Consider the following 27,108-nt stretch of genomic DNA (forward strand, 5'->3'; position numbering starts at 1 on the left):
GGAAGAGATCTTGGAAAAACTGAACAAATCTCTGAAAATGTGAGTTCAACGATTATTAGCAGTCAAATAGGCAAAGGGAATGTTACGTAGTTATTATCACAGAAGCACAGAACGGTTGAGGTTGGAAGGGACCTCTGGAGATCATCTAGTCCAACCTCCCTGCTCAAGCAGGGTCACCTAGAGCACATTGCAAAGGATCACGTCCAGACGGGTTTTGAATATTTCCAGGGAAGGAGACTCCACCACCTCTCTGGGCAACCTCTTCCAGTGCTCTGTCACCCTCACAGTGAAGAAGTTTTTCCTCAGGTTCAGATGGAACTTCCTATGTTTCAGTTTCTGCCCGTTGCCTCTTGTCCTGTCACTGGGCACCACGGAGAAGAGTCTGGCCTCATCCTCTCGACACCCTCCCTTCAGATACTTGTACACATTGATGAGATCGCCTCTCAGTCTTCTCTTCTCCAGACTAAACAGGCCCAACTTATGATGGAAGTAACTGAGAATAGAAAATGTGCTGCTTTATAAAAGCCATGTGGCAACTGTAACTTGAATACCGAAGCCCTGGTAACCCTAACTTATGAAAATAAAGTAGAAAGAGAAAAAAAAATTGGTTAGATGAACATCTGGTTTGTTGCTTTATGAAAGTTGTTTTTTAACCCATAGAAAGAGTGCTAAATGCCTCTACAGCCACTAAATACACTGTGTCCACAGGAAACTCCACAAATATCAGCATACTTCAGCAAGTATCCACAATACTTGCTATACTCTGAATTTCTTGCAAAGCTAGACAATCTGGTTTTGAATGATCTCTCATCTTTCACAATCATCACTTGCTCATGCCAGTGGAGTGGCAGAAACAAGCTGCAGTGAAGCAACATTTTGACGGGGGTGGAGGGAAAAGAAAAAGATATCACGGTAAAGACTGAAGTGTTTGCCGCTATTCTAGTCTACGAAGCACAGTACGGACTGCGGAGAAGCGTGCTCTGTCTCTAACATGGGATCTGTTCCCCATATTATGGGAACAAAGAGATAAGGGTGAGACTATAAGAAGTTAAGAAATGAGTTGTACCATATAGCACTAGAGTTGCATGCAATACACTTCTTGGAAGGCTAGCAGATTTGCCAGAGTTCTCTAGAAATTACCTAGTAAAAACCAGTTATTCCTCAGCCAGGAAAAACAGCATCTCAAATAACAAACGTTGACTAACAATTCTCACAGTAATTCACATTTTTAAGAAAACCAGCAGGCTCTTTTTTCAGTTACATTTATTGTTCTTTTGAGAGGCACAATGGAAAATTTAGCTTTCTCCTGTTTTCCTCTTCCCTTGCAAAACAGCAGGGTACAAGTTATAGCCATGAATCTACAATCAGTATATACTTCAGAAGGTCTCCAATTAAATTTTCACCTTTCCTGATGACAAAAGAGGTACATATATGTCAGGCAGCACAAGTAGCTGAAAGAAGAAAAGTTAAAGCAATACTTGCTTAAAAAGCTGTACTGCTATTTTAAGGCAGGTTCGGTGAAAGATTGACAGGCATTTTCCTCAGGAAATTAGAAGAATTTTGCCTACAGAAATACATTTACTTTAACTGAAAATAGGTTTTTAGAAAATATTTCATCACCGTAAGATTATATTGGCTTTACACTTCCTTTAGTTAGAGAGACATTATTGAATTTTTTTTTCCAGAAATCAGACTTCTCAATCATTCCTTCACCTTGCAGGAATGGCACGAAATGAAGGGAGGTAGTGATGATTTATCTTCGTAACAGGCATACTTTTTTGGGGAATTATGAATCTGTGCACTTCTGGAAGCATCCGGAATCTCTCAGGCTGTGTTCTCAATGATGAGAGCAATACCTTGTCCACCTCCAATGCAAGCTGACCCAACTGCATATTTCCCACCACGACGCCTGCACAGAAAAAGTAACAGTGGAAGTTACGTATAGTTATAAAACCATAGTAGCTGTTCTCCTAATTTTATGAAAGGAGATAAAAAAGCCTATCAACTAGCTATCAACTTTCTAAATGCGAAATTAAAGATGAGGCTTTGAAATATATATATTCTTCATTTTTTGAAAAAATATTACGAAGCCTGAACTAATGTTGAAATATTTCTGTAGGAAAACTGCGTACACACCTTAATTCATGAACCAGATGAGCTGTGATCCGTGATCCCGAAGCACCCAGAGGATGACCAATTGCGATGGCACCTCCATTGACATTGGTTTTTTCAGGGTCAAGGCCCAAAGCTTTTTCAACTGCTAGATACTGGGGTGCAAATGCTTCATTCACCTAAAACACCACAGAAACAATACAAGTGTTCATGCTTGACTTTCCACACCAGCTTTCAGCAGCATGTGTGCGTTCAAGATTAAATGAGGCGCATTTCTTCTCCTGGATGCTTTGAGGAAAAAAGCAAACAGACAAACAAAAAAACACCACACTATTCTGTGTTTTTAAAAGTGTTCTCAGGAAACGTATAAATTGCCACTCCAACCCACTGTAAGTTCAAATCCTTCTGGCACGTGTGATACAAAGCAAATGTGTAGCATATTTTATAAAAGAGGTGTGGTATATTCTGATGCAATGTGTTTGTGAAGAGCCTGTTGTTTTGGCCAAAAAAAGGGCATCGTTCACAAACTGAGAGTTTCAACTAACTTAAGCAAAACATTAACAATCAAGCCAACAGAGTAACCTCATGTCACCTGAGGATATTTTTTGTTTTGGTATCAAACAATTTTCAGTTTCCACGCGCTTCAGATCTTTGTATCGCCCATGCAACTGCACAGTAGAAACTGGCTGGACAGAGGTCAGGGAGGTGAGTTGGGACAAGCAGGCTCTAGGCATGCAGAAACACCTACCTCATGATTACAGGCTACACGAATACGTGGAACGTTCCTGCTAAAAAGGCCAACAGTAGAGCCTCAACGTTCATTTTACTCTCCTTACCTCCACCAAATCCATGTCCTTCAGGGTCAGTCCTGCCTTCTTCAGGACTTCAGTAATTGCAGGTACAGGGCCTATTTGGGAATTGTATGCACAGTTAATAAAAAAAGAAAAAGGCTTTTAAAAATGTTATTCATGGGACAGCCCTACAAATTCTCATCAGATGACCTAACTCATGACCCTCGACTGAGCCAACGAACTCCAGATATGCCGCTCACCTGCTTTATTAGGGGATAAGAAAACTCTTAAATCTCAGAACTAACCAATTGGCAGCTTCCTCCACACACTGCCAGGGAGAGTTAGGAGCGTCATTACTGCTGCACAGCTATGCTAGTAAACACACGTATAACTTTCAGGTCAAGAGGACTGACAAGTCAAAACAATCTCAAGACTCTTCTGAGATACTCTCCTCTCCAGCAGTCCTTGCCTCGGCCTCTATCGCTTGCTGCCTCCAGACAAACAAAATAAAAACCAAAAGGCAGGATTTCTGGAGTTTGGTGGAGTATGTTCACCTTATGGGTATTGCTGTTCCGGTGTTCTAAACACAACTTACCTGTAAATCTTCGAGCTAAAAAAAATAAACAAATAAATTCCTTGGACCCAAGTCAAACCAATCAACTGAAGTGAGTAACATTTTTTGGAGACTTTGGTAATAAAATCATTCTCTTGAAGAAAGCTGACATCGACGAACTTATCTAATTCATTAGAGGAGATTATTCTCAAAGCAGAGCTACCTAAGGAAAGAGATACTCAAAGAGAATTTGAAATGGCTAATTAGATCTGCGCTTGCAGGATAAAGATATCATTACGTTAGATACGAGCTGATCATAAGACAAACAAAAAACAATCCTAAAATGCTATTCAAGCATCTCAGTACCAAAAAATGGTGTGGACAACTCATAGGTCAAAGAATGAAAAGAATAAAAACAAGTAAGCGACCAAAGAGACAAAAATTGAAAGATAAAGGGCCCAATTCAACGCTCAGTGGATCATTAGAAAGATACAGGCTTACTGCTAGACCTTTAATACATCTTATTATACACTGATTTTAGCATGTCTTTATGTGTGAGACTAATGGAAGGATCTCATGTAGACAATATACAGACCATTAAGAGCAGCCAAGAAGTTTTTTTTTTTTAAGGATAATGCATTCTCTCACTAGACACTGCGAGGCAGGACTCCCTAACACTATCAGTATGTGACAGGGCAGTCGCTCAGTCCGAGCTCCTCTATTCTCAGATCTGTTTCTGTCATGTCTATGAATCTCATTTGGTCTTTCTGAGTAGCTGCAGACAAGCTGTGGCGTTTAAGAGTTAGGATACTAACAGTTTCTCCATATGATTTATGAAGTTTTTAAACAGGCTAAAAGAGTTGCCTGACCTAGAGAGAATGGGCTAGTTTGGAAAGCACAATGGAAGCATGAAGTCTAGCGAAAGAAACCCTCCCTCAACATTTGCTTTAAAGGTTGGGTTAGTAGGATTGCCTGAACAAGAAAGCAAATCCGACAATGCTTCATTTGCATTTCTACTGACACATGAAACCAGCCAACAATCACTATTCTGAACAGTGGCAGCAGAGAAAGAGAGAGAGCTGGTATACAATGCTGTCTACAAACTGAAAATAGGGAAAAAATCCTGGGGTGTCTGGATCAGCTTTGAGGGTTCATTTGCACTTAACAGCTGCCTGATTGGAAAGTGTAAAATATGGGACTAACAAAAAAAGCACTTGGTCTTCCAAAATGAAACCTCAACAGAAGCTGTTTACTGGAATCCATTCTTACCCTGAGCAACTGAGTAACGGCTGAAAGGGATACACATAGCCAATACTGCTTCAGCAAGAAGTCAGAAAGACAACTCACAGCTATACACATAATGGGATTTAAAGCTTCTGGGAAACGAAGGTGAATTGCAGGAGTAAATAGATTTTTAAAAAGGTTGGGAGAGCTCCTAGAGAGGGTAAGGAGAAAAAAAAAAAAATCAGAGGGGAGTATGGCAAGGAGTGTAGTTCAGTGTTAATGCTATACCTCAGGCACCGCACATACCCTTTAAGCCAAATTGCCAAGTAGTGCTCTGTGGTAAAAGCGACAGACCGATACAGTAAGAAGAACAATCTATCCATAGTAAGCAACACAAACTTCTCTCTCGGAGCTACTGAACTCAGCACACTGCAGCTTCCCTCTCTTGCCCTTATAATGCCCAATACAAGAATATTCTAACGTTACTTTACAAAACGTGCTTTATTGCAGCTTACCAATGCCCATTATGGTAGGGTCGCAGCCAGATGAGTGATAAGCTACTACTCTCGCCAGTGGAGTAAGACTGTGCTTTGTAAGTGCTGATTCACTGGCAATGACGACCGCTCCAGCGCCATCACACACACCCTTAGAATAAAAGAGAAAAGCATTCTTAGTGGAAAAAAAAACACTTCAAACTAAATATGCCCCTCTTAGAAAAACTCGGTCCAAGAAGTCGGTATTAACTTTTAACATACAATTGTATTAGTTTATCAAGACAATAAACCACAATCTTCCGCTATCCTGTGGACTGAAACAAAGGTAAACAAAGATGTTTAATTAAATTCCAAATGTTTTACAAAAGTAAAGCACGTTTCTTGCCACCTAAAGTCTCCCTTGCACTGGAAACATCATTCTGCAGACTTGCAGGGACACTATTAATATTGAATAAAATACATCCTTTTAATTACAAAAGCTACTTTTCAGACACCTATACTTTCTGTGGCTATGATCTATTTTATGCAGGAATTCAGAGGTCCTTCTGACTCAAAACCCATCAATCAATTGATTTGAGGTAATGTCTGTAAGAGGAACAGCCCCTAATGATGTGCTGCTAAACTCCCAGTCTACTCTGAGTAAAAGCAAAATGTATTTCGGACTACAGAGGATACCGATTGTAGTACAAAGTCAAGCAGCAATATGCCCAGTAATCACATACACGATTTGTGAAGCAAGTGTTAAGTAACCTTTACGCCTAAAGGAAACAAGAACAGCTAATTCCAGCAGAGTTATACACAGCCATGGCAGATATCAGCCACATACTTTCATGGATGCCTTGGCAAAAGGACAGCAACACTACAAAGAACCATATTTTAGGACACAGGAGCAGACTGAAGGATCCCTTACCATCCAGGGGCCGGAACAGAACCACAGAATCAGAAATCACTGTTGGCAGAAGACAACTCTGACAGCCAAAGACGGCTCAGTAAGGGAGAAATACAGTACTAACAAGCCTGGAGAACCTTAGAGGTAAGGCCTTCACAATCCAAGACACTGACGTACTCACTGAAGCATTCCCAGCAGTGACCGTTCCATCCTTCTTAAAGACAGGTGGGAGCTTTGCCAATTGTTCCAGCGTAGTCTGGGGTTTTGGGTGCTCATCCTTTTGCATACTTTCTTTCCCTTTTTTTGTTTTCACTTCAACTGGTGCCATCTCAGCATTAAAGTAACCAGCATCATAAGCTACAACCACAAAAAGGAAAATAAAAGACCTGTGATAAAAATAGTAACAGATTGCCCAGCATGACCAATAATCCCATTTTCGGGTACACACAACTTCCACTCCATTTGAACCAGGAGTTGAGGAACAGTTCTGTTTATGCTTTGTTCTGTTTCAATAGGCTGGCTGGGGTTTTACTGTTTGTTTGTTTTTTAGAAACCGGGCATAAACTATACACAACCAGTCTCAAATTTCTTCAAAGAAAGTCTCTAATATTACAGAGTTATTTCAAGTTTAAATAACTGAACTTTTTTTTAAACCACTAGATTTATTTTTGCTACAGGCCCCCTGTACTTTTGCTTTATTCTACTGCTCTGTAGTTTATCCAAGGGCCAAGAAGCTAGCAATCTCACTCAGACAGGAAGGGAAAAAAAAAAAATACCAAGTCACATCTTCTCTACTGATAACTGGCATAAGCTACTGTATATCAACTAAAATCCAGGCCAAGCTGCTCCTCCAAAGGGTCTGGCACTCCAGTCAGGATCTTAGAACGGGATTCAGCTGCCTAAACAGCCCGAGACAATTCAAGACACTGTAGGTATCTAAGATGCCCATAAGAGTATCCAGCCACAGCACCCAACGTGACAGTAGATGCCAATATTCAGGCAACTAAACCCTACCTTTTGTGTCCACAGTGTTGATGTGAACGCTTCAGTTTAAAAGCCAAAAATCCCTTCTCACAAAACTGCAGCAGGACTACCAGCCCCTTCAAATCATCCCACAGATTTAGGTCTAAGGGATGTAAAACTAAGACACTGAAACTGCCTTGTCTGCTGTTATTTAGCTGCCTCTGAGCTTTTATTGCGAGTGCTACACAATTTTTTTGTTTCCCTGACAAGCCCCAAGATCCTGTCCTTAGCGTGGGATAAGACGCACCAGTCATAACAAGTAGAAAATGAAAGCAGCAAAACAAAACCCTAGCAATCAAACACAAAACAAGGAAGGAGCAAAAGCCTCTTCAGTGGCCTTGTTTCTAGCCAAGGCCCCACCAACGGCAGGAGTTAGCTATCAAGATCAGCAGCGGAAGCAACAGATTCATAGGTGATTAATAAAAGTTACTAGCAGCACTACTGTACCCACCGAAAAAACATAAAATCCACCTTGGAGAGCAGCAGCTGTTAAAAAGCACCATTATTATAGTCTAAAGATATACCTAGATCCTTGCTTCTTGTGGTCACCTTTGGGCTGCGATATATGTTGAAGTCCCAGGAAGGCACTAGATGTTCTACTGGCTTTTGACCTACCATTCTGTTTACACTATCAGTCAATGTCACAGTAACCTAATGCCTCTGAATTATGGCTTTGTCCATGGAAACCTTCCACGGAACAGTTTAAAGACAAGGTCCTGAACAAATAACCCCTCTTCATATACCACCTGCTCTAATGTTCAAGATACTCACAGATTTTTAAAATATATATTCCCACCCCCCTCTCCTCTGCCCCCCAATTAAAAAAAAAAAAAAAAAAAGGACAAACAGGTAAATAAGTTGGCCTTTCTATGAAAGTATGGATGCAGAAATTGGGAGATTAAAAAAAAATAAAAGTCTTGCTTCTAATTTTACAGATTAGTATATGAAGAAAGCTCATTTGGCTAACCAAAGTTTACAGATCCTGTAAGATTGAAATAGCATAACATCTGCTTCTGAAAGCAAAATGCTAGACAATCTTATAAACAGAACTGACCAAAATCTTTCTAAGAGTCAGAATCTGTCTTCACCGGACTGTTGGTAAGCACTGCCATGAGTTCACAGCAGTGGAAGAAAACCTTTTGTCTCTTGGTGAACTTACATGACTATACAAATGCAGGATTACAATACAAAAATACAACATTGGTATTACAGCCATCTGAAATTGTTTTCAGAATTCAAAAGCTCTAACCCCCTTAGACTGGGTGACTTGTATCACACGGCAAACATAAGATGCATGAATTGGAGCACCCTCATATCAAAAGGCAAATGACACTAGGAGGTTATAGCTAGCAATATTATTTTTCATGAGTAAAGTTACATTACTTCTTCGATCTTTCAGGGGCTTTTCCCAGGTAAACACACACTCGTGTTCTCAACAGAAAAGCTTCAAAGTGAATCACTTTAGTGTGCTGTGCTTATAACATTTTTGTAAACAAATTATTAATGATCAATACAGCCAGTAAAACAGAACAACATTAGCTAGACCATCCAATATGGATTTGCCTGCATATAAAGAACAACTTTGGAACTTTTTTTGGTGTGTGTTTCAGATGAATGATACTTATACATATTTTTGCATTTTTATATCTCTTTATTCGGAAAATAGAGAAAGATTCTGCAAAATACCCTATTTCTATGGCTGAAGACCAAATTTTGCTCCTCAGTAGACTGTGCAAAACCGGAAAAATCTTCACTGGCTAGATTCTGTGAAGGAAGAGAATGGCACTTAATAACCTGTAAGTTTTTAACCTGCGGAACTTCCATTCAATTTATGTAATAACTGAAAGTCATGAAAGTCTTTTGTTAGGTTGTATTTTTTTGTTTGCTTGTTTTTACACAGTAAGGAACCTGATTCTGCAAAAAACTATGCGGGCTTCAGAGTAAATCTACCCTTTACAGCAGCACAGCAGTTCTAAGTGATTCTGCTCTTGGAGTCTACCCATTTACATTCAAAACAAAATACAGTTTTGTCTGGCTGAAAAGGAGAAGTTACTATTTTTTTTTCCTTTTCTTTTCTTTTTTTTTTTTAAAGCAGCACAATGGTTTGCCCTGCCTTCCTCTACCTTTTATATGCAGGCCTTATGGCACATGAATAGTGTGTTACACCTCTATGTGGAAGGTAGCTGGGCTCTTTGACTCATTGAGTCAATCAGCGGGAACAACACTAACCTCTTCTTACATAAGAGCCTGGCACCACACCTACCAGCAACATACAACTACCACCAAACAGGTGAACGCTCCGATTTGGGCAGAACAAAGGGAATATACTCTTATAGGGTAAAGCGATTAAGATAGCATATACTGTAGTGCAGAAAACTGTAATGAATGTTAATACTTCCAAAAGCTTCATCCACTAGAGGTCTTGTTACTGACCTTGAGTTATACTTCCCAAAATTTCCAAATATAGAAAATGATTCTAATGTTACGGTCTGAAAAACTGAAATGAAGATCAAACAACAACTGACAACAGTCAGTTACAGAACAGCAGGAACACAGGTTAGAATTGTTACAGGTATACGTCCACTAAATACAAAGAAAAGGCATGCCAGAGGCTTTACAGCAATAGTTGCTGTTATCACAAAACCCAGTAAATTTATTGAATAAAATCATTTAATTACATTAAAACTAAAAAAGAAAAATCCGTTCATGTTTTATCGTCCACTGCTTTAAATAACCCCTCAAACAACCAGTTTAGAAGCACGTTACGGCTTCTTGCCTTCACACCACCGACAGAGCTCAGTTTGGTCAAGGATCTAAAGAACAGACCTCTAATGTGGCACTGCTACTACCATCTTAAAGCCCTTTGCTGTCTACAGTTGTGTGCTTTATACAGAAAAGGTAAAAGACCACTCACGCATGAAAGGATTTTGAAACTACAAAAATCATCAAGCAATGCAGGAGCTATACACAACTTAAAACCACTTTGAACTGATGCTGTTAAGCTGACTAGATTTGAAATTGATACCATATAAGCAAAGTACTTCCACTCCTAGATTTACTAACCGGCTTTGCACCTCTGTTGCGTTTTGACTGCATATCGGTCACAGTCCTCTCGTGTGATGTTGTATTTTACAGCCAGATTTTCAGCTGTAACTGCCATAGGTATTTTAACATGCGTGTCAGTTAGACTTGCCCACAACGTGTCTTCCAACTGCATGGAACATAATTAAAAGAAAATTATTATTGCAGAGCAATTTTAACATTAATAGTTTTTAATTATTCACTAGACTCTTGGAAGCTAGCGTCACTTTGCAAAATTAACTCGAGTTGCCTACAGATACTTTACTTAAATTAGAACAAATACAATGCAAAAGAGCATGCAAACTCTTGCGCTTTATTTTAGTTACTCTGTTCTAGTGCAGCTCCTTTCACTCATATGTGGCCCTGACAGGTTCGGGAAAAGCCTGTGATTTTTAGTATTCCAGTGTATTTTACTGATACATGAATTACTTACTAGAGAGCTATGAGAAAACGTATCTGTCTTTGGTACCAAGAAGGAAAAGTGAGGAACTGTGAAAAGGCACAGCATCTTATTGAGTCTTTGGCTCTCTAACTCAAGTACGGTGGAGATTTTACCTGCTATTAAAGCTTTCTGTGGGTAAAAGATCTCAGGTGAGAAAATACCTAAGCTTAACTTCAATTAACCTAATAAAGGCAAGTCCAGGTAGTCCAGCTAGGTTTTCTCATCTCTCTGTCACAAGTAAAGTTCTGCAAGATAAATCACTCTTCCACCTGTAACTGTGCAATTTAATTATCTTCATGATAAGGATCTAGTGGCACCTGTGGAGACTCAGTGTGATTAGCAACTTTGTGAAGGGGCTTTCTGCAAGAACTGAGGCTTAGTCACAGTGCCACATAGGATTCGCAGGAAGGACCATCAAGCATACTTCATAGTGTAAAAAACAGTGCAGAGAAAAAAAAAAAGCTGAAATATTGAAAATTTCTGATTTAAGATTTTGATTTGGTTAAGGCTTGCTGAGTAAACAGTAATTATCAGAGCAGAAGTGCTCCCTGCTGCAAATTTTCCACTGTATTCTCTGAAAATTCATCTTCATAAATTATTTTAATAATTTCTTCTGTCAATAGATTTAATTTCAATTTTTCATTTTTATATTGAAAGATGCTTACAACTTGGAGGCATGCGTGTTCTCTATCAGTCTACCTCTCCATTGCTAGCCTTACTAGCTTTCCCTAAACTCTTTATGCATCTCTAGTTCACAAACTCTGACAATAGAAAAGTTTTTATATATCACGTATACGGTACTTTGATGGATTATACCAAGTGAACAAAGTTTTGTTATGTAAGAGTTCACTGCTACATTTAACATGGGAGAGGAATTCAAATACAGTTTTCAGGAATTCATATACAGTTTTGGAAAAGTTAGAAAACTGGCATTCTTAACAAAAATTACCTGACTGTTTTGTTAATGTCTGAATACTCGATAAATGCTTTGAACAACTGAATTTGGATCTATTCTCCAATGATTTCACTTGCAAGACTATAGTGTCTATGCGCCTAATACTTTCTGTTGTTCTGTAAACACAACACTGTTCACAGGAAAAAAGGATAGTATTAAACCTTCAAATCTGCTCCTAATTTGGTTCCAAATCGAATGTTTCGAACAGCGTAAGGAGATTGGCTCATATTTTCAGCTCCACCACACAGAACCACTTCTGAGTCATTAAGGCAAATTTCCTGTTAACATAAAAACAAAGCAGATCTAGGATTTAATTTGCTGTTTTCCTAAGACAATAGCAACTACTTTAGAAAAGTACTGTGTCACCTACAAAGCCACATACAGAATGAATTCATGATTATTTATGTGTATATTCATGAACCGTTTAACCCTTTATTAAGAGTGGGGTCTGCCACTTTCATTATGTGCTCATTCACTGACCTGTCAATGCGGTAGGATTATACCAGTGAGGGGAGGAAGAGAATACGGGTGCATGCCTAGGACAAGACTGAGGAACAAAGCCATTAAGCATTGCCGTGCTTGTATACTTAGGTCAAAAGATGTTTGGCGTGATTTTTTAAAATATAGTACCACAAAACCGAAGCAACTCTTTTTAAAAAAAAACACCACCAACAAAAAACTATTGCCTCTCCACCTCCAATCCTCTCAGAAGGAATAGAAATCAAACCCCAAAATGTGAAACTAGGCCCTATGATTCAAAAAAAAAAAAAGACATTGTTTTAGAAAATATTAGCCAGGCAAATTGCCAAAACCCAAATAATTAACCCCCCCCACACACACAAATTCATCATTGGCATAGCCTTATCCCCTAAAAATATGCCCTGACCATCCAAAATACTGCTTCCTTAAAATAATTCATTTAGCTGGACAACAAAGAATATTTCTGTGCTGAAATGGAAGCTGACAATTATCTTGATACGCACGAGACGACTAGTTAATATTTACTAAATAGTAAATTTTAGTTAATATTTAAAAACTAGTTAATATTTACTATTTCTTAATAGCTGCTATGATTGGTCTGTAGTGATTTGTGTTGAGATGCTTTCTCTAGCTACTAAAACCCTTACGCATATTTCTGCAGTTCCAGGAGACTCTGCAGTTTTGTCATGTGCCAGAAAAATACAGAAATATTAGCTATATTGAAGAAATGCCATATTTGGAAGAGACCTTATGACCACTCTTTCAATGTAAGTGGTCAAAAATCTCCAACAGATTTTTTTTTTTTTTTTAGTGTAGACTAACTCTTCTTGTGTGTGTAGATTTTCCAGAGAGCATTAGAAAGAACAGTCAGGTGAATAATATTGTACACCTGTAACCTTAACTCTGCATTGTCTTCCACATTTCTCTCTCTAGAGGATTAGATCTGAAATAATTTCCCAGCTAACAGGATTTTTTTTTTTTTTTAAACTATGTGGTTGCTCAAATGTTTATAAAATTCACTTTCATTTTGTAAAGTCTCTTTCCTCCTTGACCAATCAAACAAATCAAACGAAAATCACTGTACCGTTGTAATGACTGATTGCTACTTGAATAAAAGTATGTTGCTTCTTTTCTGAAGGATAGGAAAAAAAGCTATTTTTGATTTGGCAGATAGTAAAAATTGTGATGAAAATAAAAGACAAGAGCAGCACTTCTCTATGAGCAGCAGCAACAGCTCACATCAGCTTTTCTAAGCAGAAAAAATGTTTTTTCTGACAAAAGGAACAATGAGATTTGATTGCAAGAATACTTAACAAGTCATCTGTACTTATTGCAAGAATGGAATAAACAAAGCTAAAAAAACCCTTAGGTATTTGGTAAAGGACATGCCAAGAAACTTCTAAAGCACACATTAAAATTTTGCCACAAATTCCACGTTTGATAGAGGTGTTGACTAGTTCAGCAGAAATAAAGAGAATGTGAGTCATCAGATTTGACTTCTAGCCATTAATTGGTTCTCCATTAATCTTAACTCAGTGATTTTGGCCACCTATTTAGATTCTCTTTTCAAAGAGAAGTTGGTTTTCTTCTATTTTAAAAGCAGTGGTGCTATACATTATCTAACTCATGAGAGGCTTTGGATCTTTGAACAAAACAATACTTAATAAGCACAGGTTGCTGCTTACTAGCTACATGAGGAAATAAACAATGGGCAAAAAATAAACTCCGGTAATGGTTCTGACACCCAATAATTTCTACTCATACAAACAGGATCACAGAATGCAACTACTGCACAGCCGAGTTAACACTTAGTGCATTCCTTCAATTAAATTCAAAATAACTTCAGTGATGATTTTCAAACCATCCACAAAAACAGTGCTGTGCTGGCTGAACTGTTGCACACAACCACAGAAGACAACAGGAAGCCTCAAGCAGTGGTAACTAAAAATCCATAATAATACTCACCCAAACACACACTGTATGTTTCCAAACAAGTCTCTCCTCTCATGTTAACAATCTGATAAAGGTTAACGCTAATGCAGAAATACAGAAAGAAAGGGCTTTCTACCTGACATCCATTGACAATGGACTGGAAACCAGAGCCACAGAGTCTGCTGATAGTGAGGGCTGGAACTGGGACAGGAATTCCCACACGTAAACCAACATGTCTTGCAATATAAATAGCATCTACGGAGCTCTGCAGACAGAACAAACGGGAGTTTTTGTTACGCTCTTATTTCTTTGGAAAGTAAAAGTTTTGATCAAAAGTTTGAACGTTGTAATTGAATCACTGATAGAAGACAGCTCTCTGTTCAATAGAACTTCTACTACTCATAAGCAGCATTTTGACTCATTTCAAAAAACACTTTCGTATATGATCAAAGGCCAATGTCTGAACATGCATTTGAAAGCAACTGTCATAAGAGCAAAACATCATGCTGAAAACGGTACTGCAGATGTTAAGACTTTAAAGTCAGTGACTTAATACATTGTGTCTTACACTTTCCCTTATCCCTTCACTTCAAATCAGCTTACACACAGCGGGCTGACAAAAGACCAGACTTGTAATGGCAACTAACCGTTACCTCAACGTAAATTGAAATTCTTCAGGTTAACAGGGATAGGGCCCTCAAAAAACAGTCAATGTGGAAAGATGCCACTACTGCTTCATATCCACTTTGCAAAATTCTGTATGTGTGACATTTTAATGCATACGGATCTGTTCTAACAGTGAAATCTCAATCCTCCAAAACTTTTCATACATGGTTACATCGCACTTCTATTTGTACCATACACAGACCAGTCTGTTTTAGATCCATTTTTTTAATAAACCACGACTCATCATGAGATGAAACAAAAGTGATTAGGCAGCTGCACTCCAACTACTGAGTCAGCAGATGATTGACTAGAGTACAGGTACAAGACTGTAAAATAACTCTGCTAAAGGTTTGTTATGGATCTTTTCCATAGATCTTTGGATCTTGCCAACAGAAAGAACAGTCCTAAGCTAATATGTATTATTAAGACATAGTTCTAAGCACAAAGCCACCTGACAATGCAAGTTCAGAAGAAAAGTGCAATCAATCCAATTCCACTGAAGAAGGGGGATTTAAAATGGTCACACATTCAGAGTTATTTATACTTAATCAAATAATACTTAAAAGGAGTACAGGTCTAAGAAAAGAAAATCTACTAGGGTGGAGGAGGGAGGGATGAAGTAAGGGAAAATAAATTTAATCTCAATGTGAAAAGATGTTTTTATTAGCAGAATGCTATTCTTTATGTGAAAACATTAGATGAGATCTGAACGCAGCAGGTTGTCTGCTATTCTAGACCACAAACAAGTCTTATAAAAAAAAAAAAAAAAAAGCTGAATAAACGAAGCTCAGCTGGTACCTGCAGAAAAACCCAAAAGAATCCAAAGCTACCTTTTGGGCTGAAAGTTCTTAAGAAGGAACATAGCATGTTTGTTCATGCATTGTGAAAGTTCTCAGTAATTTGTTTCTTCTGCACCCCTGAAACAGTCAAAACTGCAAGCAACGTCTTAGCGCCCAACATGGTGAAGTCGGAAAACGAAATAAAATCAAAAAACACTCTTCGCTTCCTTGCCTAAAGCAAAGGCGCTGATCTAGGTATGTGGATAACTGCAGTTTTGCAGTGCTGACACACTGCATACAATTGCATCTACATCACAAGCTCTTTGGAAAAGATACAATTTTCCAAATGCTTCTGCCAGTCAAGACATGTATCTTTACGGATTGCAGTAAAATTATATTCACTTAAAAAAAAAAACCCCAAAACCATATAGAGAAAACTCAAGGGAAACGGGCTCAAACCAGCTGTCTCCAGAAAGAAGAGGCTTTATATAACCCAGTGAAAACTCACTATTCATTATGTCATGCAGCTCAGGTCATTAAAATAGGAAAAACGTACCAAGGACTAGCCACTCAGCGCTTATTGAATCCACATTTTAGAGAAGATCAGCTTGTCCTACTTTGAACTAGCTTTGTGGTACTAAAAAAGTAAGATAAGTCTTGCTCCCAGTAATGTCACAAATCGAGTAAGGCAAGTCCCTTAAATATGAACAGGAAACACTACACTATGAATGCTTATTCATTCCATTTTCATGCCTTTGATTTATTTCTGTCTGCAAAACAGGGGTGACTATCTATAGAATCATACTGAAGTAGATGACTGAAATAATCAGCAACCAGCAAATTTTCCATGCTACCAACCTGCATGACATTGCCAACAATGACACTGTCAACGATCTCAGGAGAGACCTTGCCAGCCACCAGTGCAGCTCGGGCAGCATGCTCTGCCAGATCTATGGCCGTGAGGTCTTTGAGCAACCCTCCATAGGCCCCGAAGGGAGTTCGCTTCGCTGAAACAATGAATACACCTGCAACATAAGCAAGGTTAATCCATATGTTTCGATCAGGGAAGAGGACAGTCAAGCTCCCTTATATTTACTTAAGAGAGATAACAGCCAGACCCGTAGCAAAGAGAATGAACGTATCAAAAAGTTTTGTATAGGTAAGCAGATACAGAGTCTAAACCAAACAGAAAATCAGCAGGTCGTCCTCAAATAAATAATATCATAAATTCACAAGAGGCTTTGTAAACATAGACAACTTGAACACCGTGCAGTTCAAGATAAATAAGACACAGGTTGCAGGAATACTTTCGACAGGAAAGGTAGGCAGAATCAATGTTCAGAAGGAAAAGCTGAGAAGATTCTGGAAATAACTCTTTTCCAAGAAATAGGTTTGGGGGGGTGGGGGGAAAGATAATATGGATATACAGCAGAAAAAAGAGGCTGCCATACCACATCAGACATTAGTGTTACTGTGCAAAAAGCATCAGAGTAGGATTTATCAAATGCCTTAACAGACAACTGTGAAATAACCTGTTAGAAGAAGGCCTTTTAGAAAACACAGTCCATTCCCTCATCCTACAGAAAATCAGCACATAGTTGGCTTATATTCTGAAATGTTTTCACAATAAATTTATTTTTTATAACCAATTTAACTTTGATTCCTTTAACTTTAGGAGAAAAGCATTCCTTAATCAAAAGTTTAATGATACTTCTATAACGATATAGATCATCTAAACTGCCTAATCACCAGTCTTCCAATTTCTGAGGAGAAAATCCAGTTTTCAATAGACAGGAACAGCCTGTACAAGGTGCATGTGCATAAACGCATTGGCAGCCCGTAAGAATTTCAAAGTTGTTTTTAAACCAAACAAAACATCTTCTGACTAGCTGGCACAGCAGCTCCCTGCCACGTGGGAGGCAGCCTGTGAACTTTCGCCCAGTTGAGCAGCAGAACTCACCCACCCCTTTTCTGCCACTGCCATGAAAACACCTACATGTATTTTAAGCAACAGTATAAGGATACATAAAGATGTAAAAACGTAGGTAAATGAAAATGCCTGTTCATTAAGCTACTCATGAACGCTAAATGATTGCTTTCAGGCCTCCTGTTGGAAGCTGTGCTATCCATACTCTTTGGCTAGTTTGGCAGAAAGAGGGTGCTTCCCTCTGCTTCTCACGTGTTTGGAGCCCAGACTGCCCGAGTTACAGAAGAGGACTTTTCAAACTGGTGAAGGTCAAGCTTGTTCCACTGACAAGGATAGGAATACAATGTTGAGGTCTGAAATACACAATGAACACACGCAGAAGACCATGTGGGAAATCCTATAAGGTATAATAAGAAATAATTGCAACTTTGAGGGTAAGGAGGAATGCTAAAGACTATGTGCCTTTCCAAGCCATGAAGACGGCAAAATACAGTAACACCCAGAGGCTGCCCACAGGCCTCCTTCTGGGGGTGCCTGCAAGACCTTAAAAAGCCTTTGCAAAGCACGATACCACTGCTCCCTTGAGATGGTACACATCCAAAGACTGTAAGAAGCAGGGTTTTTTCGCCCTCAAAATAAAGAGCTACTATTATGCATCCAATTAACTATTATGCATCCAAAAAACCCACCACTCTTCAGTTTTAAGTGTAGAGAAAACGTCAGAGTCACTAACAACATGTACCTCAGAGGAAGCCTCTGTGTTTTCAAAGAGAAGTAACATAGCCTCTGTGTTTTCTGAAAAGTAACAAAGTTGGTATTGCAGGGAAGGTCCTGTGCCAAGGCTTGGAACGGGCTCCCTAGATACATACAGTTACAGTAAGAAGAGGCCACGTGCTATGTTCATGTTTGTTTTTTCGCTATTCATTTAATCATCATGATAATTTCGTGACAGGAAGTAATGGAAGACAACCGAATCCAAAACAATTGTTAATCTATTCACTGAATCTTAATTTTTGACCTTAGCTATACAAGCTGGGGGGTGGGGGGAGCTAGAAACTACTAACAGACACAACCTGTGAACTTCTGCGAGCTTTTTAACAAAGATGAGGATGCTTTAACAATTTTGTGCCTATGGACAACAGGTTTGTTTAATAAGGTTACTGTAAAAGTAGTCCCCGGACTTTGCAAACACTCAGGTGGCAGAGTTAAACTTAAGCCTGTAGTTTTCATTCAACAATTTGAAATTTCCTGTAATGAAAAGATTTCATTCAATTTCAAGTTTACTTCTTCATTAAATACTATTAATGCTTTTTTCCCCCTATACCTATAGGTTGGGCCAGAATTTTTTAGCTCTCATCCATTATCTCCTTAAGGGTTATCTCACGTTCCTAAGTTTGTCTTTCCAGTAGCAAAGCAGGCCTTAACACTCCTGTCTCCTTGCCTCCGCTCCTCCTTCCTACTGATTCCTGTCCCTCTATCTCCTCTACAGTTGTGCCAGCACAGCTGGTTGCAAGGCTTTGCTGTAGGCTACCTCACAGAACTGATCAAACTAAAAGAACTCTTTCTCCTCCCTTTCGGCCAGGTTTTTGGTTATCTACACTATTTGCTGAATCAGATACACAGTGTTGCTTTGTAAACAGTCTGGAGGTAGGAGGTGGAATTTACCCTAAACCTTCTTTTTACGATCACAGTATCTCCCTCTCTTTCATCTAGGCCGCTCACTGCAGCCCACTTCTTTGCAACAGCACTGTGGGGCCAAAGACTAATCTAAATCAGACCACACAACTGAAACTGAAAACTAACCCAGAATCAGGAGAAAATAAGAGGCTAATTTTCATTTAGATCAGTTCCTGTGGTCGACTTCACCTTCTGGTTGCTCAACAAAACAGCAATTCCAGATTAAAGACTGAGCTACTGGGGCAGAAGAACGAGCACAACCTCTCCCAGCCAGCAGTGCTGAGTTATGCTGAATTAACTGATCACAGAGCTATAACCTCAGGGGAATTACTGAAGAGCCTGTCTGATTTTGCTCGATGGGAGAGACATCTACAAATACCACTCCACCCACAAGAGGGCCAAAGGTAGTTGAAGTCCTTAGCGTGAAAGGACTCTAGGGCCGTGGACACCTCTACCATTAGTTACTATTGTCCTATGTTACCCCTGCAAGATTTCCAGAGTCATTGTTATTTTTCAAGGTGATAAACACTAGAAGAGAGAAAAATGCTATCAAAAGCATACGGAGCAGTGTTCTGGAAACTTTGGGGGCTACAAAGGTCACCCTGAATCCTTAGCAAATATTCAACCCAAGATATCTTTTAATCTGGTTTTATTAACCAGTTACTGCCAATTTGGGATCTATCATTATAGAACTGAAACTTTCTCTAACCCCTCAATGTTTCTCAAAAGTACTTTGTATGCAAGTATTTGTCAAATCATATTTTAAAGACCTATGAAATAATCATTAACCTCAAAAAATTAAGGTGCAAGAACAGTGGATAACAAATACTGTGCCAAGATGTGAGAGAAGATCCTGAGTCATCAAATAAGTACAGGCAAAGCTGCCCTCTGTATCATCCAGTTCAGTGGAGCAATACAACATTACCGCAACACTGCCTAGACAGCCTTTCATCACTGAAACTTCAAACCATGACTTACACTTATGTTATTATTTAGACAGTCTGTCAAGTAGCAAAGCATGATAAAATATGAAGAGTGTCCTATTTCAATAAATTTCATTTTTTTAAACAAAATTAGGTATTGAAGGACGTATTAGGTAAACTAGGCTAATTAGGTATTAGGTGTCTTATTTTTAAGAGACAAAAGTTTAAACCATCTAAGTGCCTGAAGTATTTCTTCACACAGCAACAGACACTTAGTAACCAAAAGAACTTATAAATGGAGGTTATCCTGCACTACTATCACAGCTAGCAAAGGCAACTGTTACATGTACCAGAAACTTTTAGGTTTCTGCATGTAGACATGGCCAGTGGACACAAATACAGATTTTTTGTACTACAACTGACACAAGCAGTACAGAAAGTCAAATATAATACACTTCCTTCCCCACAGGGTTTGTAAATCTGGGTTCAAAACAGAGGTTTGTGACGGATACCATGTATCAGTTCTCTACCGTTCGCATCTAATGCTGATAACTTAACTTCCTAATCCTGCTAACGTAACTTCTTCCTTTTGAATCGTTGTTTTTACTTCCAGCTACTGCCCCCGTTCTGACATAGCATGGACAAAATAGGAGGAAAAAGAAAATGAAAAAAAAAAAAACCACCTCAAAACACTGAGCAGAAACGTGTTCGAAAGTCCCTTTTCCCACTTTTTCTGCTGGTTAAGAAAAACCACCAGCCCCGACCGCTGGGTCATGGCCGGGGGGGGGGGGGGGGGTTCACACCGGGCTGCCCTTGAGGCAGAGTCCGCAGCCAGGACAGAGCCGCCGCAGAGCCGCCGCGGAGCCGCCGTCTCGGACGAAACCTGGCCTGGGAGCTGGCGGCGGGCGACGCCGCGTGTCCCCCCGATCCGATCCGATCCGGCCCGGCCCGGCCCGGCCCGGCCGCGCTCCCGGCCCGGGACAGCGGCGGCCGCCAGCCCGCAGCAGCCCTCAACGCGGCCTACCCCTCACGGCGCAGCCCGCCCTCAAGGGGCCGCCGCCGCCGACCACCTCCCCGGCCCCACCACCGCCGCCGCCACGTTGAGAAACCGGGACCCTCCCTTCCTCCTTCCCCTGCCGCCGTCCTCCGCGGCCCGCACGACGGCAACGCAGCAGCAGCGCCGCCGCCGCGCCTCACCCCGCAGGAGCGCCATGGCCGCGCCGCCGCCGCCGCCTGCCTGCGCGTCGGCAGCCGCAAATTCGCCACGCCGCCGCGGAGATGGGGGGGGGGGGAGAGGGCGGGGAGGCACGCCCGCGGGGGGTGGGACAGGGAGGGACAAATTTCTTCTTTTTTTTTTTTAAATAAATATTTTAGATTTTATCTTATTTTGTCTTCCTGTCCTTCTCTTTGGGCTGGCGACTCGGGCTCGGGGAGGCGGGGCCGGGCGGAAGAGAGGAATCGGCGGCTGCGGAAACGGAGGGCGGCGCGTGCCCGTGCGGCCGTTGCCCGGCAACAGCGGCCCGGGGTGGAGGGCGGCCCCCGCCGCGCCTCTCCACAGGTAACTTCATCCTCTTTAAAACAGAGAAAAAATGCGATTTTTTTTTTTTTTGGTTTTGGTTTTATTTTAACTGCGTTTTCTCCCTTCCCCACGGGCTGCCCACACCCTCCCTTAAGCACGCGAACAAGGGCTGGCGCTGCGCCGCCCTCTTCCAGCCGCTGGGAGCGGCCTTCAAGGCCGCAGCGCGCCGCGCACCTCAGCGGCGTCCAAGCGCCTCCGAGGCCGCTGCTTGGGCCCCTCAGCCGGCGCTTTTCCGCCTTCCGAAGTCATCGGCTGTAGCTGCCAGACCCCCTTGTCCCCGTTGGCGGAGCGCTTTGGAATTTTAACAACAGAAATGTTTGAAATACAGGTATGAATAACGCTTGAACTGGGTTATTTATTACGGTCCCGGTTTTGACCCATAGTCACGATTTCTTCAAAAGTGTTTATTTCACAAATTTTTTCTTTTTTGTTTTTATCCACAGCTGAATATTAACAGTGACTATTACAAGCATTTTCCTATAAACAAAGGTGTAGTTTACAGATTTGTTCAAAATGGAAAAATATTTTATAAGCAGTAGTATTCCATCCACAGTATTCACCCCTGTATACCATTCAGCTTCTTGTAGAGCAGCTATACCTTCCGCTCGTTAAGGTAACGAGACTTCACAAAACGCAGAAAAACTCAGACCAACCCCCCCCCCCCAAAAAAAAAACCCCACACAACAGAATTTGCACTGTTACAGCACATTTCATTTCTTCTAATTTCAACTTAATTTGAAAGTGTTCGTTCACTGGCTTTTACATTTTAAAATAAATCGTATGCTCATCGGGGAATATTTCTATGGATTATTTTATGTAACATTCACATTGCAATAATTTTTAATCAGGAAAAGAATTGTTCATGAGTAATATGTGAATCAATAAAGTCAGAGGAAAAGGTTCATGGCAGTTCATGCACTTCATTTTAATTAGGTTACCACATTTATATGCAATCATTAAGTGTTAATTTTGCAGTTAAACACAGATGAAGGGAATGAATTTGCACAATCTAGTGAGTTTACTATTGAAAGGGGAGGAAAATAACCTGCTGTTTCAAAGTGCATCTTTGTTACTTGCATCTTTTTTGCAAATCACACAAATTGAGGGTCAGATTTTGCAAGAAAGTAACCTGCATTGTGATTTCAGCGGTGTGATCAGACAGACTGGACTTGGTGCTCCCTGCTTGCAGGTGTTTTTAAGTTACACTATCAAAAAAGGTGGCCGAGGCTGTATGCTTAAACACTGTAACATGCCCACCTCTTGTTATTATTTCACTCGTGCAAGAAGTCTCATTAGAGTCAGTGAAATAAGCTGTACGAGAAGAAACGTTAACGACAGAGGAGTGCATAAATTCACTCCTAAGGTCTGATGTTCTTTTCCACAGTCAACTACTACAACTTTACCAGCTGGAAATTGCCAAAAACAAACAAATAAACAAAGCAACAGTGAAAATGAAATGTGAGTGTTGTCCTGAACGCTTTTCAGCTACATAGGTCACACAGAATACATGCATGAAGTCACCTTTGAGGAGGGGGTTGGTTTGGTTTTGTTTGTTTTGGGGTGAGGGTGGAGGATTTACATATTCTATCCATTTTCATGGAGATTAGGATTCTCAATCCTACTTTTCTGAGATACATTATACAGGCAAAAACCAACATGGGCCAATACCATTTTCTTTCTAGCAACTTCGTAATGTTCTTGCGCACCTTCTCAGAGCCATATTTTATAAGCAGACTTCTACATCCACAGATACATTTTCAGGATAGAACAATAAAAATATTCCCACAGTTTAACATTTGTTTCAGAAACAGTGGTTCAGAAGTCAGTTACCTTAGTAGCAGCTAAAGGCACACAGTGGGAAAGCGCTCAACTTAATAATCAATATTTAGAAGTAAAGATATCTGGAAAGCAGCCAGCTTTCTCAAAGCCGCGTTTTGTGTTAAATTTGCTCCTTAAATACAGACGTGCCAAATCGAGGAGAGAAAGGCATGCTTGAGCACAGCAATTTAACAAAATTAACATTTAAAAACAAATTTAAAAAATTGCTAACAGAGAAAATTACATATATTAAAGGTATTTAATACAGAGTCCTCTTCCAGATGGAGTTTAATGGACAAGTTACGTTATTATAGGTCAAGACATTAAATCCCAGTTCCTCCAGTTCATACATACTAACCTCTTTTAAGAGAGTCTCTTTGTTGTATGTATAAATTATGATCCTGAAAACTCCAGTGAAAGACTATTATCCCCTAGAAGAGCATTAACCACATTTTATAACTGTGATCAGCAACAAAATCTTTGCAGAAGAGGATTCTGCAGCAACCTGTCACTTAGTCTGACTGATAAGCAGTGGTTTAATCAGTCTGTTGGGAATTGTACACCGAATAATTTACAACAGAGAGGTAGAGCCCTGAAGAGCCTGAGAGGAAACTGCTGGCCTAAGACAAATTCTGAGAAATAGCAGTGTGTTATAACCACATTGCAGAGAGACTAAATTTTGAAATTTATTTCTGTTTCGTACGGTGACAACTACTATTGTATGGAAAAAAGTGGTAAGATTTAATTGGAAAATTAAATTCAGAGCATCGCAAAAACATTCATTTGCAAAATGTGAAAAGAGGTAGGTACAATAACTAAAAACATTGAGGATGAGCAAGTGACAGAAGAGTGCGTGCTTGCTGGGTGCAGGCAGCAATATGGTGGTGTTATTCTTACTGCGCGTGAAGGGGAGATGAAGGCACTGCTGAATATATGCAGTAGATGCAGATACTCAAGGACTGCAATTTGGAGGTACTGCTGGCACTGTACAAGTAATAAATTTTCTTCTATAATTAGTTGGGTAATGGTTAGAGGAAAAAATAACTTCTCCCTAGGGAATGGTCTTAACTCTGTCCTTCATTGGTAATAGCAGTACTAAATCCTAGTCCTCCATTTGAAAAAAAGTATTTACGCTCAAGCATAGACCAATACAATTTGTAACAGCACTCAACTTTTTCTTTAAAAATGTGCTTTTGGACAGTAATATACACATATAGTACATACAGGACTATTACAGTTTGTATATACATAGATTATATACATGATGTTTAAATCCAACACATTCTATCTAGAAAGGTGACTGCAGCACAGTGGTTTTTTTTTTAGTGTTGTGTATCTTTAAGAGCCTTTACATTCTCTTTTAATACTCTGAGCTGACTGGATACCTAATCATAAATTTGCTGTGTGGATATAACTTACACCAAATAAAAGTAGTCCGAAAGATGAAGAGAGGTTTTCTGAAAGCTCTTAATCATCCTGGAAGTGCCGAGACGACTAGGACTGCAATCACAAAAGCAAGCAAGTTAAGATCTACTTAGACAAGACCATTATGGAAGTGGAAAGGCCAAAATAGTCCCGGTTATAAGATGCGGGAAGCCTTTGCTGCTGCACCAAGGCATAGTGAGTTACGGCAAAAGCATCACCACTGTAACCGTGCAGTCCCAATGTGCAGACCTGCCACAATTGTATCGTGCACAGGATTGTTGTAAAGCCTCGTTCACCCTTGGAAACCATTTTTTTCCCCCGTTTCAGCAAGCAGAGTGGTTTCCTGCAGTGACTGCAGTGATCAAATGTAGTGTGCTAAGTATTTAGAAAAATCAGTTACTGCTTTTGGGAGTAGCTGGCCACTTCTAATGCCTAGCTGGTGAGGTAAGAAGATGTGTTTAATATATTGGTTATGTAAAAAATGTCCTAACAGAATTTGAATTGATTGGATTGTGGTAGATAAAAGGATTCTTGTTTGCTCTTTTAGAAAATGGCTGATGTTACTAACACGCTAACTGACGGTTTTTCGTGTTAAACCATTTCATTGCTTAGCCATTCCCTTTCACTTTCAAACTTTTTAAAGTATTCTTCATTTATCTAAGCCTGGTATTTGCACCACTGGTAAATGTTCTGATGGCCGTTGAGTTGAACAGAATCTTTGTTTCCTAGTCCTAGGCTACAGCTAGGACTAATCCACTGAACGAAGTAGGACTGGGGACCTGATTATTAAACTGGGTTGCATTTGCCTGACTGACTTATACGTAAGATTCTGATAACGGCTACGTAAGAGTAAGGAAACGACTTCTTTTCTCAAGCTCAACAACCCTTAGCTGCTGCATGAGAGTATTTGACTTCTAAAAGCACAGGGAAAGCCAGCAACAGGGGTCAGGATGACGCTTGCCTATACTAGAAGCAGGAGGCCTAAGGCAGTCCCTTGTCTCAAGATCATGTCATTAGGATGCAATCTTTGTGAGTCACTAATATAAATCTGGTAATGGAAGAAAGTCCAAATTGCCAGTTTATTTGAATTCCCTGTAGTGTGTAAGTAAGAGATGCCCCATATGAAGTAAGGAGAGCCACAACATTTCTGAAACTGAGAATTCATGACAAATTCCAGATCAGGGGAAACAAGCATTGTTCAATTCTGTTACCTTAACCTGCATGATAAACACATATTGGTACCTTCTGCAATTTAATTTCTTAATTATTATGATATAGTTACTAGCAAGAACGATAGGCAGAATTGCATATCTCCATTATTAATATATACAGACCACCTAGTTATTAGACAAATTGTATGTCCTTGAAGGCAGCATAAATGTCTAGGATTTTGTTTTTGAATTTTAACTGTCATTTCTTCATAGTCACCTATGAAGATCAAAGTAAGCTGTCTCCACTAACCATTCTTTTCTGGTAGCAGCTTTTGGAGATTATCATGGGCTCTGAACTATGTCAGCATAAAATCAAGACGTTTAAAAAAAGAAACAAAACTGTATTTCAAGTATCCTTACACTGAGCTACAAATTACCAAAAAAATCACATACAGATCAGTCTCTTTTTTTACTGTACAGTCCATTTATTACTGTGTATTGGTTCTTCCATAAACTCATTTGGTCCACATTTAAAGAGCTCCTTAATTCCTTTTTTGATTTCTCTCTCTCTCTTTTTTTTTTTTTTTTTTTTGGCTGGAGGTCTCTGGGTATGAGAGATGGACTAATTATATTTTCTTCAGACTTTATTGAGAAATTCCAAGTTGAGAGAAGCAGGGAGATGAATAGAGTCCATGGTTATGGAGGATGGGTTGAATGGAAACAAAACTGGGAACATATACTTGAAGTCTAACAGCAGCTGCGGAGGGTCATTTCGCTCTTGCAAGTGGGCCTATGCGGTGGGGGAGAAGAAAACACAAATTTAGTATCAATTGTTGCCTTTTCTTTGCATTTGTAATGTTTAACCTAATCAAAGGTTTGAGTGTGTAGATATATAAAAGAGATACTAGAAAAATGCATTCCACTTTCATCTGAAGAGGAAGCTGGTTTTTCAAGTGCAGAGTGAATAATATAAGTGGAAACAGCGCCTACCTTAAATAGCCATTAATACCAAATGTAAATACTTTCAGAATGCACAGGTCAAGAATGCACAGATCCCACTGTTCTCCAATAAATTCTTGGTCTGACAGAGTGGAGCGTATTTACAAAGGAATTTTCTGAATTACGTATGATAGCAGGTTTAGAGATATTACAAAAGCCAGTGAGAGGTGGAGAACTCTCCTTTACAG

At 39.8% G+C, this 27,108-nt stretch overlaps 2 protein-coding genes across 4 annotated transcripts in view; both read right to left on the reverse strand.

The window, feature by feature from the left end:
- Nucleotides 1-1,246: 1,246 nt before the first annotated feature.
- On the reverse strand, nucleotides 1,247-21,408 carry LOC138064630 (3-ketoacyl-CoA thiolase, mitochondrial-like). 2 transcript variants are annotated; one of them, XM_068928076.1, is made up of 11 exons: nucleotides 21,146-21,228; nucleotides 17,601-17,701; nucleotides 16,280-16,446; nucleotides 14,113-14,241; nucleotides 11,726-11,842; nucleotides 10,150-10,297; nucleotides 6,245-6,420; nucleotides 5,196-5,325; nucleotides 2,949-3,019; nucleotides 2,137-2,291; nucleotides 1,247-1,909 (listed from the first exon to the last, which is right to left on the reverse strand). In XM_068928076.1, the coding sequence occupies exons 3-11, from the start codon at nucleotides 16,283-16,285 to the stop codon at nucleotides 1,825-1,827; spliced, it is 1,017 nt and encodes a 338-aa protein (XP_068784177.1). In that variant the 5' UTR covers nucleotides 16,286-16,446; nucleotides 17,601-17,701; nucleotides 21,146-21,228; the 3' UTR covers nucleotides 1,247-1,824. The 2 variants fall into 2 exon arrangements, with proteins under 2 accessions (XP_068784177.1, XP_068784176.1); XM_068928075.1 differs by lacking the exon at nucleotides 17,601-17,701 and having other exon boundaries at nucleotides 21,146-21,408.
- Nucleotides 21,409-24,517: 3,109 nt separating this feature from the next.
- The window catches only part of LOC138064629 (unconventional myosin-Vb-like), a 135,607-nt gene continuing 133,016 nt past the window's right edge, over nucleotides 24,518-27,108 (reverse strand). For both annotated transcript variants that reach the window (XM_068928074.1, XM_068928073.1), the window contains one exon: nucleotides 24,518-26,711. In XM_068928074.1, the coding sequence (XP_068784175.1) occupies nucleotides 26,559-26,711 (153 nt within the window). In that variant the 3' untranslated portion in view covers nucleotides 24,518-26,558. The remainder of the gene's footprint in view (nucleotides 26,712-27,108) is intronic.

Source organism: Struthio camelus, chromosome Z (assembly GCF_040807025.1).
Source record: "Struthio camelus isolate bStrCam1 chromosome Z, bStrCam1.hap1, whole genome shotgun sequence".
NCBI classification, from domain to species: Eukaryota; Metazoa; Chordata; class Aves; order Struthioniformes; family Struthionidae; genus Struthio; species Struthio camelus.

Bases quoted from the DNA above. Each gene is read 5' to 3' on its own strand.
- LOC138064630 (XM_068928075.1), bottom strand. The intron at 14,242-16,279 runs GTTGGTAGCATG...TTCTGTCTGCAG, and splicing joins TTGTTGGCAATGTCATGCAG to AGCTCCGTAGATGCTATTTA. The intron at 10,298-11,725 runs GTTTAATACTAT...TGTTCCATGCAG, and splicing joins AATTAGGAGCAGATTTGAAG to TTGGAAGACACGTTGTGGGC.